Consider the following 17,389-nt stretch of genomic DNA (forward strand, 5'->3'; position numbering starts at 1 on the left):
ACCATCTCTCCCAAAAATGGCCGCCTCCTGCGCTGGAGCCTCGCTTTACAACAATATTCCTTTGAGGTGCGTTACAAAAAGGGGAGTCTCAACGGTAACGCCGATGGCTTAAGTCGAAGCCCCTAACGTAGGAATCAGCCTCAAAATTGTTGGTTACTGATGTTTTTCTTCCTGAGGCAGGATTTTTTTTAACATATTGCTTTTGTTTAGTGTTTCAAAGTGATGATATGCTTTCTAGTGCAATTTTTCAATTTGTGGACGCGTTCTGAGTGATGCTAGACTACTGTAAGGAACTAGGCAGTGGTATAAAAAGGGGAAAGAGCCTGGCAGGGCTTAGTGAGGGTTGTGCCGTGCTTGCTGACTGAGCGGTTGAGTTTCAGCGTAGTTCTAACGCTTGCCGGGAACGAGAACAAAAATGTGAACTCTCCCGAAGTCACTTTGCAGTGTCCCGTGCGAACCTGAACAAGAGAACGAGGCCTTCTCTGTGCGCTGCGCTCAAGAAACGTCGAGGGACGCCCGACTTCGGTTATGAGCATCATCGAGCGACATCCCTCCGGACAGCGGATGCAGTCCCCTGTCCATCGGGATCTCCTTCCCCCGGCGGGGCGGTCTGTTGCGTTTCGCCTGCGACACGTGGTTTTGCCGGCGCGACTGCGGCGGGGCGGCGGACATTTTGGCCCGATCGTCGTCGCCGCAACACTCATCGCCAGGTGTTTCCAGGCGCGACTGCGGCGATGCGACCGCCTAGGGATCATCCTCGCATTCCAGTCATTGTGCCCGAAACAGGCGATGCCAAAGCAGGGATCTCATTCCAGTCATTGTGCCCGAAACAGGCGATGCCAAAGCAGGGATCTCGTTCCAGTCACTGTGCCCGAAACAGGCGATGCCAAAGCAGGGATCTCATTCCAGTTATTGGGCCCGAAACAGGCGATGCCAAAGCAGGGATCTCGTTCCAGTCATTATGCCCGAAACAGGCGATGCCAAAGCAGGGACCATCTTCTCATTACAGTCATTGTGTCCGACCGGCAGCGCCACGACAGGGTGCTACGAGATCGTGCTCGACATGGTGCTACGGCATCGCTACGACAGTGTGCGTCACCATTAGCCCATTGTACATTCACGTGCTCGTCTTTTGAGGGGTTCCTTCTTGCCCTCAACTGCGAGAGTATAAAAACAGCTGCCCCCGGACGCCAAAAGGAGGGCTCCGATTTCTTCTGTTGAGTGAAGTGCTCTCCCGTCTCTCTACTTCGGTCAAACCTGACCGCCAACTCTTTGCGATGTTAAAATAAACAAGTTGTTTCGTTGTTACCAGTCGACTCATGCTTTGCCGGGACCTTCGAATGCTTCCAGTTGTACCCCAGGCCGCCAGGCCAACGCTACCCTTGGGGCTTGCGACCCAGGTACAACCACGGGCGTCAGCGCCGAGTTCCCAACAGATCGTACCAGCAGTCCGATCCAAAGAGTACCGACAGTAAGTAAGGCACCCGAAACCTAGGCATTGACAACTAGCGATGCTATATAGCAAATTCATCTGCCTCTTCCCATATGGCGTGATAATTCTAAATCTCATGAGTGCTTTCAGCGTGTGCCACTTCGAGCAACACGAGGAACCGTGGGAAGTTTCCCATCTGGAATGGTTATATATATCCTTTTTCACGCCTGCGTGGCTGCATGAAAGCTAACCGGCAACGTGGCACTGTCGCTGTTTGTGTGCCAGAGAAGCTCGACCTCGAGGGCCCTTTGCAACGGTACGGCGTGGTCACAAGCTGGGATGACTGGGAGCCTTGCGACCGATGCGGCGAAGTGGGACTGCGCAAACGCTACGGACGTTGTCAGCTGCGCACCAGCATCAACGCCCTCTACGTGCCTCCGGGCGCCCAGGCGAGTTGAAAAGAGAGAGAGAGAGCGCTTTATTATTAGTTCTCCCTTTGTTAAGTGGCACTGATCGGGAAACGAAGTCTTCACCAAGCGTTTGTGATCAAATCACGAGTTCAGAGGGGGGGAGGAGGGGTAACGCAGTGGAAACCCTCAGTCCACGGCGTCCAGGGTCTCGCTGACGGCGCACTCCACCGCGGCGCTGACAACATCCTCCAGACACCGTTGCACTACCGGCTGCCTGGGTCATCTACTCGGCGGTGGGGTGGGGGCGAGTTCAGTGGGCGATGAGATAGTTGGTGTAAGATAGCACACCCAGAGAACGTGCGGGTCGTTTGGGAAATCTCAACAATGTCGGCAGGGCGAAGGGTTCCTCTTTGAGAAAGATACGATGGAGGTGCATACGTCAGGAGATGAGCAGTGAGTTAGCTTGTGCTTGGCGAAAGAGGGCGAGGACACGGTTAGCACGAATTGATAAATATACCGCGCTCGGCACTTGTACAGTCACATCTCTCTTAAAGAGGTCTACTATGAACAAAATCTTGAGAACGAGCTTGAATCATCTCATTGAGTTGGTAAGGGGGACGCAAGGGGAAGGAAAGCAAGGATATAATGACGGTGACGACGACGATAGTGGTGCTTATGTAGGAATTAAAAGAGAGGGGAACTTGTGCAATCGAAGAAAGAAACCTTTCCTTAAAAAAATATGTAGTTTACATTCTTCTAACCAATTCACAGCAAGAGAGAGAGAGAGCGTCGAGATTCAGGTCACGTACCTGCCCAGTTTCGAACAAAGGTTAACTGTCCAAATGCTCCGAAAGGAGCGCAGCTGACTGCTGACCGGGCGTATAGTGCCCGGTGAGAACACAGTCGTCGTGCTCCACACAACTGACTGCAACTTGAATGATGGCGTAGCTTTTTGCGTTGTCCAAAAGTAAAAGGCACACGGTACAAGAAGCTCTTAATGCAGGTAGTGCATACATGCGCATTTGCGTATCGGCAAGAAAATATTGACACGTGTACTTGTTTGTCTTAATCGGGCGACACGTTTCACCGCCTAACAAATGTTATCGTACAGCGCAGGACGCACCGGCATGTATCGGAAGTTTCTGGAATGTTATCGATGCTTCCATCCGCTGTCTGTGACCGAGCCTTGTGTGATCTGATCGCATGTGTGCGCGACGCGAATAATGTAGAACTTTGTAGAAGGCACGCGGGTCCCAGCGATTACTCTGGAACATTCGACGACTGATGTATAAAAGCGGACGCGCTTGACCCGCTGATCAGATTTTCGACGATCGCGACCGTGTTCGCCGCTATCGTTGTGCTATAAGTGTAGCCTGTTTTTGTAGGCACAGGTTCGCCCAATAAAAGTTAGTTTTGTCTTTCACAGTATTGCTACTGTGTTCTTCAACGTCACGACCACGTGACAATATTCACTGTCATAACTATACGTTACACCGCGAGAAGTACTTTTAATAGTTTAGTTTTAGATGTTATGAAGACGGTTAATCTTGCTGAGCAGCAATGCAGCCTTGGCATGTAATGTTTGATATCTGATTCACTACAATATGTACTGGCTGAAGATAACGTGTCCTTGAATTGCACGACAAAGCGACACCCGCCGATGTCGTCTGCATTATTCTGCTTTGTCGTCTTGTATAAAGCTTATTACAAGCTGGCTCCTCGCTTCGTGAATTAACGTCACGACTTTAATTGCTGAGCGCTGTATATAAATCGGTCCTGCCCCATATCACGTACAAACTTCGTATGGATTGAGCAATGACAGTCCGCTTGAATTCATATGCGTTGAAGCCGGCAGGCCGATCATGTCGGAGACCAGTAGATCAAAGTAAAGCGTTCCAGAGGTGTCCGCAGAAACAGCTACGCATGCGGGTCTTGTGCCAGAATCCAACAGTTATCATCAAAAGAATTTGTTCACGGGCTACATAGTGCGCACATTGTTCTTCAAAACTGAGTCTGTGCAGAGCAAACAGGACATAAAGGAACACATACGGATACACACCGCACTTGCATAAGACAACCTTTCTAAGACATGAAAAAACGAAAACAGAAAGAGACGTTGCTGAAGCAACCGACATTAGGAAAGCTGGTGATCGCTGCATCAGCGCCCCTAGCGTAAATATTAGGGATAAAGAAAGGCAGCTATAGTTTTTGAGTGTTCGGCTGTGCTGTTTCTTTTCATAACACACCTGTGTGTATAAACGTTAGTTTGACGATTCCAAGATAAAGTAGGTGGAAGGAAGTCAGCGGCCGTCTAAGTCGTTCGTGTCCAGGCTATTTGCGTTGCACAAATTCAAGTTTTCGAGAACAGGTGTCATCGCCATTTACACACACTAACGAGACTCTTTCGCGTGAGGGCAATCATTGCATAGGAGTGTCCGATCTTTCCGATAAAATGAACTCTTTAAAGGTCTTATACATCAAGTAGGTTGAGTTGTGACGTAATTTGCATACTCAGTCTGAAGCGAAGTTATTGCGCTTGATTCATGTTCGCAGGTTCCGCTGAACATCACCGTGCCGATGATGGGGCCAAGCTGCAGGTCTGCGCTGCTTCGCCGATACGCCATCTCGCGGCAGCTGTTCGCGTTTCCGGACTTCGTTCAAACCGAATACTGCCAGGAGCCATGCGGTGGGTCGAATTTATTCGGTGTATGCAGCCCTTTCGCCGTGTGGCCGAAGAAGCTGATAGCCTGAAAGGAAGCTCGACAGATGGTGAACGTTGCAAGAGCTAAACGTTCTTGTGTAATTCAAAAGCATTTATTCATTTTTCAGGGGTTGTTATGTTTAGCTATATGACAGTAGTGATATATAGCCGCGCACACGGCTTCAGGAAAAATAAGTGTTCTTGTTGCAAGTGTATGGAGAAGCATGCATATATAGGTTACCGCTATTAAAAAGGCTTGCAGAAAAAAATCTGCTTAAAGCGTAAGCGTCAAACGATCAAAAAAGCTCCCTTCCTCCACAGTTAAAAAAGAATTGGGGGGGGGGGGGAGAAACGCGAAAGAAAGAAAAGAAAAAGCACAGGGAGCCATTACGAAGAATAGTAAACTGGACGAGTCGGTACTGGTTTCTGTTTCAAGGGTAACGCTATAACTGACGGGACGAAAGAAAAAGACACATTACGATGGACAAAGTACTAACTTTCAGTTGACGTATTTTATTCGATATACGTTTACCTATGTCACATGCTAACTGCACAAGTCAAAGCTTTGTCCGTCATGTTGTCTTTCTTTCGTTCCGTGCCCGTTACGATATACCCCTTAAACAAAGTGATACAACCTTAAAACAAAGCAAGCCAGAACACTTCTCCATTAAAAATAATCAAATCGCGTACGCAAATACTTTTACAGGAAAAACATTTTATAGCAGGCAGACTTGTAACCCAGCCAGTGCATTTGTCTCAGAAGGGCTTGGAGCGATACTTCTAAGTGTGACCACGACGTTTATGTGCGAACAGAGCAGGGGGGAAAATATCTCAACGGGTCGTACAGCGAAGTTTTACCTAAAAATCTGAGAGAAATAACGAATTAGTTGCATCCCCTCATTGCAACGGCGAACGTTTCGGAATAGCGGGGATGCTTCGACGACCAAGAACGTTGTCACAAACCAGTGCTCAATCACTGAAAAACGATGGAGCAAAAATCGGTCTATGCGTGAAAACTATAGTTGTATATGCCAATAAATTAGGCAAACGTTCGAGTTTCGAGCTTCTGGAAAGGCAGATTTGCGCAGAAGCCGTAGTTGTATTGATGTTTCCCCGTCTTATTTTCCTTTTGGCATAGAAGTGTGTTACTGCATACCTGTACAGTCGATTATTTCGACCCTTGCGAGATCGCAAGACTAGGTCGAATTATCCGAAAGTCGAATTAACCAATAGCCGCGAAATGAAGGAAATAACATTTTTTTAATTTCTTAAAGTAATCTGTCATTGTTGACAGGCTACGTCAACACAGCATTACAATAATTAACTCTACAAGTCGTCAGCCAGTGTCCCACAGACCGCAACAGTGTCGTCGGCTGTGACAAAATTCTCAAGAAAGACGTCGCCCAAGGCAAAGAGAAAATTGTCGTCATCACTGCGGTACAAGTTTCGGCCGTTACTGTCTTTGCCAAGAGAAACAGCAGTGCCGTCTGTTGAATTTATTGTGTTTTCAAGCTTTCAGGAATCCCTGCTAGCGTGAGGGGATGCCATGGTGGGGGTGGAATCAACCGAAGCCGAATGTTGTCGTGTTCGAACTAAACGAGTTTTCTTCCATATCAATGTATGGATTCTTGTCGGAACTTTCCACTGCGTTCGAATTAAGCGCAAAGTCGAGTTAACCGGGTTGAAGTTAGTAGGAGTCGACTGCATTTAGTTTTTGAATGGTTCCAGACGAAGAATTCCAGGCGAAGCACACAATGTCACCGACCAACAAGTCTTTCTTCGGTCAGATGAGCATTGAGAAGGCGGAAGACGAGGAGACTGTCGAACTGGATGTCGCCGAGTTCAAAAGAGTTGAGCGGCCTGGAACGAACATCAAGCTCATCTGTCCTGGGTAGGCACAGTGTATACGCTTCGTACGCATCGCTTTCTTTGTAAAAGAAGCATGAAACATGCTTACCATTCGCGTAACTGTTCGCGTGCCCTTCAGGAACCATGCAAGCACTTGCGATAGCAGCTTTGCGCATCTAAATGAAGGATATTGCTGGCTGTCCATTGTCGGCGGTGCGAATTACTGTAGATAAAAAGGGTTTTTTTTTTTTCGAGAACAATGCCATTTAAACAACTTGTTGTTTCCACTGCACAAGTGGCACATATCCACCGTGTCCCGATCGGCCAAGAATTTGGCAGTTTGCGCAAAGTGATCAAGCAATTTTAGAAGATAAAAACTGTCGTACTGGGGAAAGACGTGTTATTGCACGGTCCTCATAGCGAAACGGTCATCATATTGTATTGAATAAAACAGTATATGTAATAAAAATAATAACAACAACAAATTTACTCTTATATTAGGGGGGAGGGAGGCGGAGGTGAAGCAGGCGATGTGAGTCACGAATAAAGCCTTGCATTCTATTGCAAACATTCCAGTGGGTGTATACCTCAATGCGGAAGCTCCAAAGGAAAGCATGACGGGAACATTCATGCCGAGGCCCAGCTTGTTCATGAGGATCTCGAGAAATCTTATTCGTGAGGAAAATTGCCGGCAAGCTAGCGGAAAGTCGTCAAGTGTTTTCGGTTCACTGCAATGTATACACGAAGGAGATACCGCCAAGCCAGACCTGTGCAAGTAGAAATTTATTGCTGGACAAATGAAAACGAAGAAAGTGCAAGTGAGAAGGAGCCAATAGATATAATGCTTGCGAACGCTTCGAGTTTTGCGCGTTGTAAGAGATAAACAGAGAGAGGGCGAGCCGGTGGTAGCAGCTACTGATGAAAGCTACCGCCGAGAATCCTGCTAGCTAGATAGGGAGTAAAATTGGGAAGTCTAATCTAAAAGGGCCAATCCAGATAAGGAGAAAGAAGCTATTACACCGGCTTTTTTTCATTACTCTGTGAGGCACGGATCCGTCACTATTATAGCGTTGGTCTGAAGATGTCTCAAGAAGTGATAACCCGACAAGCCATAGAGAATTCATGAGGGAATTGGCAGTGTTTGGTAAGACATTACCAAAAATAATTTCGATGGATGTCGGTCACATTGAAGTCTGGTATTAGATCTTTTCTTTTACTTTTTTTTGCATTCAAAGGCTCGAGTAGCACCTGCTCAAAAACCATTAACCCGCTGTGGTTGCTTAAAGGCTATAGCGTTGGACTGCTAAGCACGAGGTCGCGGGATCGAATCCCGGCCACGGCGGCCGCATTTCGATGGGACCGAAATGCGAGAACACCCGTGTACTTAAGATTTAGGTGCACGTTAGAGAACCCCCAGGTGGTCCAAATTTCCGGAGTCACCACTGCGGCGTGCCTCATAATCAGATCGTGGTTTTTGCCACTTAAAACCCCCATAGTTTTTTTTTTTCAAAGACCACCTGTGGCGTATGAGAGCGGAGCCAATGAACACTAAGACAAAATTCACACAATCGCAAGAAGGTTTGGACTGCTAGCAATCGAACTCTCGCCACTGTTTAGAAGGCGTTCAAGGTAGAGGAGAGAGTTTTTGCTACGAACTTGGGGAGTCGAAGGCGAAGGCGCTGGAGCGTATCGCGTTCTAGGAGAATGAGGGAACGAATCTTACAATATTAAGCGGCAGCTCCGGAGAAAACACACCCAAATTCTACTATTGGTCTCGCATGCATGGATTATATCGTTATCAGTGCGTCTCTTCTCATGCCTGCTCGATTATTACTCGGTCGTCATGATATACTCGGTCATTACTCGGTCGTCATTGCGAAACAAGACTTCCTTTCTCAGCAACGTGCTCAACATGCGGTAGCCAATCGAGTTGGCTACCATAGATCAACCTAATATGCTTAGTATTTTGAACTTGGGTTATGATATTGTTTGACAGGAGAGAGATATATAGAGTGGACTCTATAGCGGGAAGACCATAACGACAATCTTGTCAACACTTAGAAAAATGTGAATACCTCCTATAACAAGTGTTCTAGGGTGATCAAGCATAGTATTGCAATGTCTCGCAGAGAGACTGAACGCCATCTGCGTAAACCAGGCACGCACCCAGGGGGGGGAGGGGCGAACTTAAGCGGCTCCCCCCCACCCACCCACGCCACTACTCCTCACACACATTCCAATCAATCTCGAGACTTTACAGCTATTCGGAAGTCAGCATTTTCCTGCCTATTTCACTCCTTTTGGGTGGCGGTAGTTATCGGCATCTCCTGGGGTGTGAAGGCCAGTTTTCTCATCGATTCGGCGCCCGTGCAATTAACTCGAGATACGTTCAGTTGTCGCCACCTATTTCAAAGGTCATGCGCATCGCTGTTGCTTCGTTAGTTTCAACCTTCTTTGTACAGATTGATCCAGGGGCCAGGAAAGGAATTCGGTTCGTAGTCAGCTGGTCTGTATGCTCGAGGAACGAGTTGCGGCCGGAGAAAACGCCATTTGCGCTTAACTTTTCCTATTGCTTCATTATTTCCTCGAGTGACGGCTCACCGCGACGCTGGCAGATCCTCGGAACCATATACCCGTGATATGGGTCAGATAGGGTGGAAAATAAAATCATGAGAAACAGCGTCCATTATCAAACCCTGCAGTAACTGTTAAACCCATAAGCAATATGTCTGTAACCCGTCACCTCGTCTGGTTTTTCCATAATTGCACAGAACTTTTCGTGCAATATTGGCAACTGGAAATAAGAGTCGCGAGGAGTTGAGAAATTAAGCGATCTACAAAGGGAGAGAGCCGAGGCAAAAGCCAAATCGGAAGGAAAAGCGAAAATTAACAAATTTAACCGTTGCTTGTGAAAATATATACGGACCAACTTCTTTTTAGTTGGAAAATCACCGCCCCTTACATTCCGTGAAGGTGGTCGAACAGCAAATCTGTGTTAGTTACGCCGACTATTACGCCATGCAAGTCAAACTTCGCAAGCAGTCTATGTTGTAAATCTTTTGTTTCACCATTCTTTCACCTTAATTATTTTCGCCTTTGCGGTAGGCAGCTTCTTCCTCAGGAGTACGCACTACTCGTGGTCTCCCCATAGTTGTAGCTGAGGTGGAATGTGCGGAACCACTAATCCAAAGCTTCGTATATTGGGCGCAAGGCCCACCACTGGAGATGCGGGCACTGCTATCGTTTTGACGATTGGTAGGATTGGTATGACTATTGTCGCGGCTGCCACTCGCTCCTAGTATCGCGTTTCAATCGTTTCAATCGCTGGGCACTGTTCGTTGGCCGCAAACCGCCAGCATAACATGTTTCTTTCGCGGCAGGGTGGAATCAATCGTCGATAAATTCGATGCCGATCTGGCTCGATCACCCGAAAATGCACTGTGTGACAACCATATAAGATTCGCCTTTAAGATAGCATTCTCACAGGGGGAAAGGAGTCACTCTAACCCCTTTCCCCATGTTGAGATCTTTTTTCCCTCTCCCGCTAGGTCACGTGGCCCCGCTTTATCGAAGTCCGGCAACGACTGCACAGGATCCGCGCATAAACAGCTTCGCTGTAAAAGGAAGTAGAGCAAACGCTGCCGAAAGCGGAGAAGAATTCCGTGTGTTTTGAATGACGCTTCTACGTCGCTTCTACAGTTACCAGTGAGGCCGCCTGACGTAGCCGCTTCTCTGCTGTGCTTATGTGGATGTTTCTCAAACCTTCCGTGGTGGGCGCAGTACGTCTACAACCGCGGCGTCCTGCGCTCTACGCCCTTGTACGGGACTGGCGGCCGTGCATCGTTACGCAACTTCCCTATAACAATAGGAGTCGGTTTTGGCACTTCGTACAGCAGTAAACTATGGGTCCAAAAGAACTGTGATTGTTCCGCAAACATATATTTCTCTATAATTATTGAAGAGCTAATTAAAAAAAAACGATACTAGAAATCTTTATTTTGCACTTTCGATTGTTTACTTGTTCTTGGCAGTGTTCTTCCTGCGCTTCTTTCCTGCGCGACTCCATTTGATGTGGTTCCTTTTTTGCCAAGTAAAAGAGACGCGTATCTCACAGGCGTACCGGTGAGGTACACCTTATTACCGCGACAGCATTAAGGACCCGGGGCGGCAGAATATCCGGCGTCGGCGACCGGCGTCGGACATCGCCTCGGCAAAAGGAATTTCGCACTCCGAACCCCGCATACCCCACCACTTCTCTACCACCAAAGTTGCTCATACCTTGTCTTTCATTCTTTACAAAGTTATTCCTCGGAATTTTGAGAACGGCAGCCGACAAACAAATGTAATGAAAAAAAAAATAAGCAACGACAGCGCATGTCCTTTATGTAAGCTCTTTTCAGAGTGAAATATTAAAAGTGCGAAACAATAACAGGAGATCGACTCACGCAAGAGGCCGCGTTTCTACCAGAAAAGTTCACCTTCGTGCATAGTGTTCCCAGCCAGCGTTTCCCGGTAAACGTTACGGTTACATGAGCTGCAGTTGCCGGGAAGCATGAAAAAGTAGTAAGGGGTCTTTGGACGCTATAACATTCCACTCTTAAGAGGAAGATTTAGCTCGGGCCCGAGCTAAAGCTTCCTCTTAAAGGCGAAGCTTAAAAGGAAGCTTTAGCTCGGGTGCTCCTGTCTAAATACATGTAAAAGAAGAATTCGTTTTTCTCGGCAACCACTGCACCAAATTTGACGAGGTTTGTTGCATTTAAAAGAAAAAACTTAAAATCTAGTGGCTGTTGGTTTCGAATTTTTGAGTTAGGCCATCAATTATTTATGAAAAATTGTCCGAAAATTTTTGGGAAACGAAACTATCAAGTTTACAACTCTACAACTGAACAACAAAAAATGATAATACAATTCTGTGAACTGCATCTAATAGTGTATCTAAAGCGGACAAAATTGATATGTTACCAGTGGCGTAGCTAGGTGGTCTTGCACCCGGGGCCCATAAGTCTTTGTCACCCCCCCCCCCGGGTGTAGTCGAGGAAGGCGAGGATGTCGACAATTTCCGGGTTTCAGCACCACTACAGCCACATTGGATACCGCGCACGTCCCCCGGCTCCCCCTCTCCTTCGCTTTCTTTCCCAGAGATCGCGAATGCAGCAGGTATACACGCTGTTTTTTCTGCGCCAAATAACACAGGGTGCTGCACTGATAACTTGTGATAAGCGCATGTGCACATATTCTGTAAGACTGTAAGGCTTGGCAGCCAATACAAATGCGGCATCGTGGAAAATATGGCTCACATCACAGGTAACAAAAAATATCTTTATAAAATTTTAATTACCAAATTTAGCGGCAATATTGCATTAGCAAAATTGAAGCCCGACATTCATATCTTGCCTTACAACAACTTCACAAAAATCATTGTAGGTACTATGGCGCGCAGTATTTTGGCTGTGGGCAGCCCTGAACGAAAACGAAAATTAAATTGTGTGTCAGTGACGCTGATTTCCCCACCCTATTAGAAAATGCCACCTGCCTCCCTGCGGTGCGGGCGCCAATGCTATGACAATTGCGAGTTCTCTGTATTCTGATCAATAATGCCTTGTTTTTATTTGCTGCTATACGGACAAACGTGATTATCCGAGCTGTGGTACCACCACAAGATTGGGAACAGAATAGAGCACGCTTCGCGTCGATTCTTGGCGTCACCATAAAAAAAAAAGGCCGTGATGAAGCCCGTGCCAGCGAAAGCTTGCACTACTGTTGGTCTGCACTCGCAATGGAGATGATTGAGGGATGAACGTCACTGGTCCACTATTTAATATTTCTGTCGCTGCTGCCATACTGGGCGCCGCCCGCAGTGCCAACGTACTGTAGGCTGTAGCTCCCAAAACGATTTTGTTCAAGAAGATTTTCTTGAGTTAATCATATGACTTTGAGTCCTCGATTCTCGAATTGAAGTGCTTCCTCTATAAGTACTAATATAAGGATTATTCAGGATATGGTTATAACTTATCTGCCATATTTTTCAAGCTACCGAGGTCCTAGTAATCACAAAGACACATAACGTCATAGAATGTCGGGAAATATTATTACAAAATTAATCTTTTTTTATAAAATTCCGTGTAGCTGACACAGACACTGTACTTGTGACACGAAGTCACACAACAACAAAAGGATAAAGAAACGGTTAGCTAGGACTGGGGGAAATATCTTTTACTGAACACCGCGAAACTGATAAAGAACGAATACAACGATTCAAAATTGATAAATATAACATTGTATACATATTGCCGATGCACAAACCATGGTGGCACATCGAGCCTTTTGCACTAAAGTAATGACCGGTAAGGACACATTTCCTTCAGAAGTTATTTTTCCGACACTTCGCTTCTGCAAACTGATTAATTACAGTAGTAAAGATTATATATTTCTTACGTGTTCTTTTTCTATGGTCAGTATCGCCAAGTTTGACAGCATTTCATCACTCATGGTGGAGCGCACAGACGTCTTGATCAGCTTTAAGTTGGAAAAGTTTCTTTCGCATGATGCAACTGGCACGCAGATCGGAAGGAACAAGCGAAAGATAACAGTAAGTAAGTAAAAAGTTCCATTTGGCGATAAATTCCAGGAACTCCAGGCACCGGGTCTGAAGACGATCCAGTGAATCCCATTCGCGACTTTTCACGGCCGCACTTATGCAATGTCGCTCTCAACGAACGCTTCGCCGTAAACGCGAGCGCCGGGCGCGCTCGTTGAACGCCCTCCCGTTGCTTTGTTCGTCTTCGCTGCGCGTTCGGAACGGGAGGGACCCAAGAGCCTCAACGCCTTATAACGCCTGACTGTATGTTTAGCGACGCCTGCTCTCAGCATGAACGCACGGCACGAGCGCACCCCACATGAAACGTTCTGCTAAGGCGAGTAGTTCAACGACCATTTTGCGAAGTAAATTTTTTAGCCCACACATTCGTGCGATTATTTCGTGGGGGGTTGATAGAGCTGCAGCCGACAATTGTGCGGCGCAACGCATCGGGCACATGAGCTCGGGCTACTGGATACCGGAGCATTCTTTACCATTTGCGCCCAGTCAAGCCGGCGGAAAGAGGGGTGTCTTCAGACGTATATGACACCCCCCACCCCCGACTGGCCTCTCGCACCCGGGGCCCACGGCCCCCCGGCCCCCCCTGCTGCTACGCCACTGTATGTTACCCATGAATCTCAAAAAAATTAATAGCGTGGAAATGCAGCTTGTGCAGAACCCTTGTAAATAACGTAAAAAATTCGCGTAAAATGTAAAATGACATATCGAATTTGTCCGCTTTCAATGATCTTATGGATTCCGTTCACAGAACCGCGATATCTGTTCTTGATGCAGAGCTATGAATTTTTAAACTTCGTTCTTCTATATTTTTCAAACTTCCGAATATTTGAAGATCCCTTTAACAAAACTCAGGCCCTAAATCGAAATTCCGCTTCCAACAGTCACTGGAATTTAACTCTCCCTCTCAAATGCAACAAATTTCCTTAGAATCTGTCCAGAGGTTATCTCAGAAAAACATTTTTGCGTTTTACATGTATTTGAATAGGCTGCGTCGGAGTTGGGCCCGAGCTAAAGCTTCCTCTTAATCGTCCTCCAAGCCTTTTTCATTCCTCTTTTGCGAGTTTGCGCGTCTTTATGGCGAACGGTGGACATTATTCCTATTTGCACTACTAAAGGTACCCCTCCCCTCATTTTCATTTAAAAGTTACCTTGGGTTACCCGCCCCCCCCCCCTCCCCTTCGAAAAAAAAAAATCCTAGGTACGTGCCTGGCGTAAACATATATGTTTACGTCACGACGGCAAGGAATAGGGCTAATTAAGTAATATATTAAAAGAGCAAGCTGGCGCACTTCGTTCCTCGTCGGCGCTTCTTTGTGCCTGCAGATTACGCCCTGGCTTCGCTTCGTTTGACTTAGTTCTATTGTCTTTCACGCGCCGACAGCGCGCCTTGCAGGACGTAGGCACCGCACAGACAAAGCGCGGCCGTGTAGAGTGGCGGCGGCGGTGAACGACTCTTTTGGAACGCCGCCTGCAAGCATGCAACGCCGCCTCGCTTGTCACAGTGACGTCAGCCGCAAGCTGGCTGCGCGTTTCAACTTCCTTCTTCTCTTCTGCTGCGTCCGCAAGACCGATACCGAAGGCGTTCTGCGCCGTGCTCCCATATGGGCTGCAGAACTGAGCGTATTTTCCCTCTCCTCAAATCACGAAGAAGAAGAAGAAGAAGAAGAACGTGGCGGCGCACGTTGGGGAGCCTTGATGCACACGCACGTTGAACGCGCGCAGGCGTGCGTATATGAATGCTCCCTATGTGGGCGCGTCGGAGAAAGAAGTGATCCACCTCCCGTCACAGCCTTACAGCGAAAAATTGAAATTAATTTAGCGGCTGTTTTTTACACGTCGCGAAGCCCATACACGGGCCATGAGAAGCGCTGTAAGTGGGAAGCTCCGGAATAATTTCAATGACGTGGGGTTTTTAACGCGCACCTATAAGCGCGCGAGCGTTTTTTTTTTTTTTTTTTTTCTGACATTCTGCCTTTTCTCCCCCTCCATCGTGGAATGCGGCCGCCGTGGCCGCGACCCGAACCCCACAACCTCACGCTCAGCCGCGCAGAACGCCATAGTCACTGAGTCATTGCGGTGGGTCACCTTTGAATGAATGGACGAAGTAATCTCTCAATGAGCTATAACCTGAGCTGCAAAATTGTCCTTTGCTTTTACGTTTTAATGTATGGGAAGCTTTCTCGGAAGATGCGCATGCGCGTCCACGTGATGAATTAATGAAACGTCGATGAATGCTAGCACTAGTGTACGTACATAGATCTGGCCATCGAATCAAATCCTCATCGCCACTGCACCAGTTGCAAGTGATTATTAGAAGCAGCAGTAAAATTAAGTGAGCGTCAAGAACAGTGAGTTATGACTACATGGTTTAGTCGCGTTGGTCCATACGTGTGCGAAACTGCGCATGTCTGCGCGTATTCTCGGACTCTCTTCTTTGCCTTCCTTTCTTTCGCGTTGTTATGATTGGGGGTTCAATCCCATCGCTTGTGATTCGTTGTCAAGATTGGAGTCGGGCATGAATTAGAAGGTAGCTGGCCCATGCCGTCGTCCAACTTATGCACGCTGAGGACGTTGATGAAGGGAAGGACTGCTTCTCATCGAGAACAAGAAATATGGGTTTATTTACAGTATTTATATCAGTCTAACATGACTGTTTGAGAAAGTACATCAGTCTAACATGACTGCTTGAGAGGGAGTGTCCTGAGCAGCCGCACAACAGCGGTTTTTAAACACTCGGTCCTCTCCCGATCGATACAAGGTGATGCGAACGTTCGTTTAGTCATTGCAAACTAGCCGCCTCTTCGCGGCACGGTTTACACACACACACGCACACACACACGTGTTTACGGTCCGAAACCGACACCACACGAATTTCATAGAACTCGGAGCCGTTCCGGGTAGCGCGTTGTCTTGCGTCTTGGTCGGGGCGTGGGAAGGAGTGTCCGTCGGCGTTCCCGCGGCAGCTCCCCCGCCCGTATAGGAGATCAGGGGGGATATTCTGTAAAAGTCCACCTAGTGGACTGTCCATTCCGGCCGCTGCTGATTGGCTAGGGCCGCCCGTCTCCTCCTCTCCCGTACAGCTGCATCCAATCAGCAGTGGCCGAAATGGACAGTCCACTAGGTGGACTCTTACAGAATAGCCCCCCAGGTCCGCTTTGTCGTGTTGCGCACAAAGCCTGCTTCGTCGAACTCCTTCAGTCACAACGCATCCCAGCTGAACCGACGGAGAGTGGAGGATGCGCGTATTGATATCGACACAAAGTCGACTTCGCCACGCCGTGGCTAGAGGTTGGCGGCGATGCTCCCGAGATGTTGCTTCCACAGTCGCAACTGGTTGGCAAAACTTGCACTGCAGCTGGCCGTTCTTAACAGCGTGTGGAAATCTGCGTGTCTGTTCTTGTAGTGTTTTCTGTGCTTCCCTTGACTACACTTATTTATTCTGTGATGAAAAGCCTAAAGGTACATGCGAACATTTCTTTTAAATGCATTAAAAAAAAAACAAGTACTGCGAGAACAATAACGTGTCTAGCAGAATCTACAGTTGGGTGAGCTGGTGAGTGATCATCATAAGTGGCAGCAACGCAAAAAAAAAAAAACACGTATGAACGTACGTGTCATTCTTGTTTGTACTACTTAACTGCTACTTACGCTATTCTTACACGCGAAACCCTTTCAGCCAGGTAACCATGTTGGGGAAGCAACGACCACAAAGACGACAGATGGAATATCAAAGGGGAAGGCAACATAGCGCAAGTCGGTGGAGAACCACGGGAGCAATAAGAAACTTTGCAGGTTCAGGGTAGACCGGACCTGTGCGGCGTCTGTAAAATGACCGCGTGAGTAATAACACATGCCTCTCGCGAGCTAAGGCCCCGGCCTCGCCGTATTCAAAACGAGTTAACTGTCAGGGCTATCCCAACACAGCTCACTGGCCGTTGGCGTGCTCCCGCATTCAATATTTACATACTACAGGTCAAGATTTTTGCCCTCTCAAATCAACACCCAGTCCCGGAGAGAATGGATCAGCTTCCTTGAGAACTTACACGAACACAGTGGAGCATTCTGGTCCAGCACATAGGACTTGATGTGTGTACTTCACCAATGTGTGGCCCCGGACCTCGAGCGCAAATGAATGCCTGCCACTCTCTATCCCGCACCCACGTTCGCGCTGTCGCAGCGTGTCGGGACCCGGTGTGGCGGTGACGTGGTTCCACAACGGCTCTAAGCTTCGCCCTACGTGGAGCCGGGTGTCCCTAAGCGCTGCGAGCCAGGAGGTGTTGTTCAAGCCACTCAAGGAACGCGACGCGGGCATCTACGAGTGCACGGTCATGGGCGTCAAGATGGGGCACCTCGAATTGCACGGTACGACGCCATGCGACGCACCCGTGTGTGCTGCAGTG

General features: G+C 47.8%; 1 protein-coding gene across 1 annotated transcript in view; it reads left to right on the forward strand.

Moving 5' to 3' along the window:
• LOC142579513 (uncharacterized) overlaps window positions 1-17,389 on the forward strand; it is a 33,052-nt gene that overhangs the window by 12,445 nt on the left and 3,218 nt on the right. The window contains exons 4-5 of the mRNA XM_075689789.1: window positions 4,396-4,528; window positions 17,167-17,351. Of these exons, the coding sequence (XP_075545904.1) occupies window positions 4,396-4,528; window positions 17,167-17,351 (318 nt within the window). The remainder of the gene's footprint in view (window positions 1-4,395; window positions 4,529-17,166; window positions 17,352-17,389) is intronic.

Source organism: Dermacentor variabilis, chromosome 4, assembly GCF_050947875.1.
Source record: "Dermacentor variabilis isolate Ectoservices chromosome 4, ASM5094787v1, whole genome shotgun sequence".
Classification (NCBI taxonomy): domain Eukaryota; kingdom Metazoa; phylum Arthropoda; class Arachnida; order Ixodida; family Ixodidae; genus Dermacentor; species Dermacentor variabilis.